The sequence below is a fragment of the Vitis riparia genome, chromosome 6 (genome assembly GCF_004353265.1).
Source record: "Vitis riparia cultivar Riparia Gloire de Montpellier isolate 1030 chromosome 6, EGFV_Vit.rip_1.0, whole genome shotgun sequence".
NCBI lineage: Eukaryota > Viridiplantae > Streptophyta > Magnoliopsida > Vitales > Vitaceae > Vitis > Vitis riparia.
In genome coordinates this window covers 11,695,376-11,697,887 of record NC_048436.1, presented here as the reverse complement: position 1 = coordinate 11,697,887, position 2,512 = coordinate 11,695,376, and the positions used below count along the sequence as shown (strand labels likewise).

At 42.1% G+C, this 2,512-nt stretch overlaps 1 protein-coding gene across 1 annotated transcript; it reads right to left on the bottom strand.

Annotated features, from left to right (window-relative positions):
* Window positions 1-1,702: 1,702 nt before the first annotated feature.
* On the bottom strand, window positions 1,703-2,302 carry LOC117916981. Its single transcript, XM_034833221.1, has one exon. It carries the CDS (start codon window positions 2,300-2,302, stop codon window positions 1,703-1,705), a length of 600 nt encoding a protein of 199 aa, XP_034689112.1.
* Between the last annotated feature and the right edge of the window lie 210 nt (window positions 2,303-2,512).

Genomic DNA, 2,512 nt, shown 5'->3' with positions numbered 1-2,512 from the left:
CTCTCTCCAATCCTCAATGAAAATATGAATCATACACCAACCCCCAAAAGTATGTCGACTCCAATCACTGACATGTATATAAAACCCTCACCCTAAGGTCACCTCTCAAGCTAAGGTATCCAGATCAAAGTCAACAGATGGAATGAAGGGTGTGACATGACTACCTTGATGCACCAAAAAATGTGAAAAGTCATCAACTAGAGAAAATAAAGAGAATGAGACGAAGCAAGGAAAGACAAAACACGAAAGTAGATGGAAAATGAACAATAATGAAACATAATAGAAGTAGAATAGTAAAGGATGATGACAAGAAAAATGAAAATAGATCAAAGAGTTAAAACTCACGAGACTATTCAAGTAAAACATTCATACACAACCAAGGGCCTCTACCCAGGTGATGAAAGGTAAGCAGAGCTATAAGAATGAAAGGCTTTAATGTACTTGTGGGGCTCAAGGGGCTAGCAACGGGATGTATGTGAAATGGGTGCGATAAGGTATAAGGTTAATCGAAATGATGGCCACCCATCCTTTGACCACGATCTTAAACGTAATACTTCTTCAGTTGTTCCACATTGGTTGGCTCCAAAAATTGGTTTCCATCTAGGTCAGTCAACCATGCAGCCCCTTCCAGAGTCAGCTCTCAAATAATGTAAGGTCCACTCCAATTAGGTCTGAACTTCCCCCTAGGGTCTCCAATCAAACCTCTGAGCATCCTCAAAACCAAATCCCCCTTATATAATGGTCTAGGCTTGACCCTTTTCTTGAAGGCACGAGCCATTTTTCTCTGATAGGCCTGAACATGATCTGCTGCTCTCAATCTCCTCTCATCTAAAAGGTTAAGCTGATCAAATCGAGCCTGGGCCCACTCTGTCTCTGAAATCTGCTGCTCGAGAGCCACTCTTAAAGAACCCATCCCTATCTCGATTGGCAAAACAGCCTCCATACCATACACCAAGGAGTAAGGTGTAGCTTCTGTAGGAGTGCGAAAAGAAGTACGATATGCCCATAAGGCAAAAGGAAGCTTCTTTGACCAATCTCGAGAAGTCTCGACCATCTTTCTCAGAATTCTCTTAATGTTCTTATTTGCAGCCTCTACAGCTCCATTAGTTTGTGGCCTGTATGCAGATGATATGTGGTGTTGGATGCCATACTTCTGTAACAAAGTTTTGACTTCAGCTCTAAAGTGTGCACCCCTATTTGAAATCAACTCGTGTGGAACTCCGCAGTGACAAATGATGTGTGACCTGATGAAACTGGCAACTCTAGTAGATGTCAACTTCGCATATGATGCAGCTTCCACCCACTTGGTAAAATAATCAATGGCTACTAAGATGAACTCATGACCATTGGAAGATTTCGGCGAGATCTTTCCTATGATATCAATACCCCATACTGAGAATGGCCATGGTGATGTTAAAGCATGTAACTCTGAGGGTGGTACATGAATAAGATCCCCATGCATCTGACACTCTGGGCATCTCTGAACAAACTGGCAACAATCTGTCTCCATGGTCAACCAGAAATAGCCAGCCCTCATGATCTTACGAGTTAACATGTGTCCACCCATATGAGGACCACAAACTCCTGCATGAACCTCTCTCATCACTCGATCTGTAGAGGCTCGATCCAAACATAATAGTAATATCCCATCAACTGATCGTCTGTATAAGGTCTCTCCACACATCACAAATGTAGTGGCTAACTACCTCAATGCTCTCCGATCCTTGGCTGTCGCAGCTTCAGGGTATGTGCCAGATCTAAGAAACTGACGAATCTCATGAAACCATGGTAGGTCATCTTGGACCTCTGTCTCATCAATCAAATGACAATATGCAGGTGCAGATCTAGTCTCAATCAGCAAAGGACGAACTACCACATTAGTTGGAATATCAACTGTAGAAGCTAGGGTAGCCAAAGCATCAGCAAACTGATTATGTGCTCTAGGGAGATGAATGTATTTCAATTCTTCAAATTTCTCAATCAATAACTCCAAGTAGGCATGGTATGGCTTCAACTTCACGTCTCTGGTCTTCCAGTCACCCCGAACCTGTCTGAGCACTAGATTGGAATCACCAAGTACATCCATATGTATGATGCCAAGCTCTAATGCAGTCTCTAAACCGAGGATACATGCCTCGTACTCAACAATATTATTTGTGGTGGGATGGTAATCAGGAAATGTTAAACGAACAGATCTCGGGATGTGATCACCCTGAGGAGATACCAACAAAACACCTATCCCATACCCTGAATGATTAGCTGCTCCATCGAAGTACATGCGCCATCCTGATAACCTAGTCATAGCGACAAACTCCTCATCTGGAAAATCATCATCAATTGGCCTACTCTCAATTATTGGTAAGGACGCTAAATGATCCGCAACAACACTTCTGATTACTACTCAAAAAGTGCTATTTGATAGCTTGTAATTAACTCTTTTAAACACTTTTGAGTAGTAGTTATTGCCTTTTAACCCAATTAACATATTAAGGACCTTTGCAAGCACTTCTAA

Coding starts and splice junctions, on each gene's coding strand:
- LOC117916981 (XM_034833221.1), bottom strand. CDS start 2,302: ATGACTAGGTTATCAGGATGGCGCATGTACTTCGATGGAGCAGCTAAT.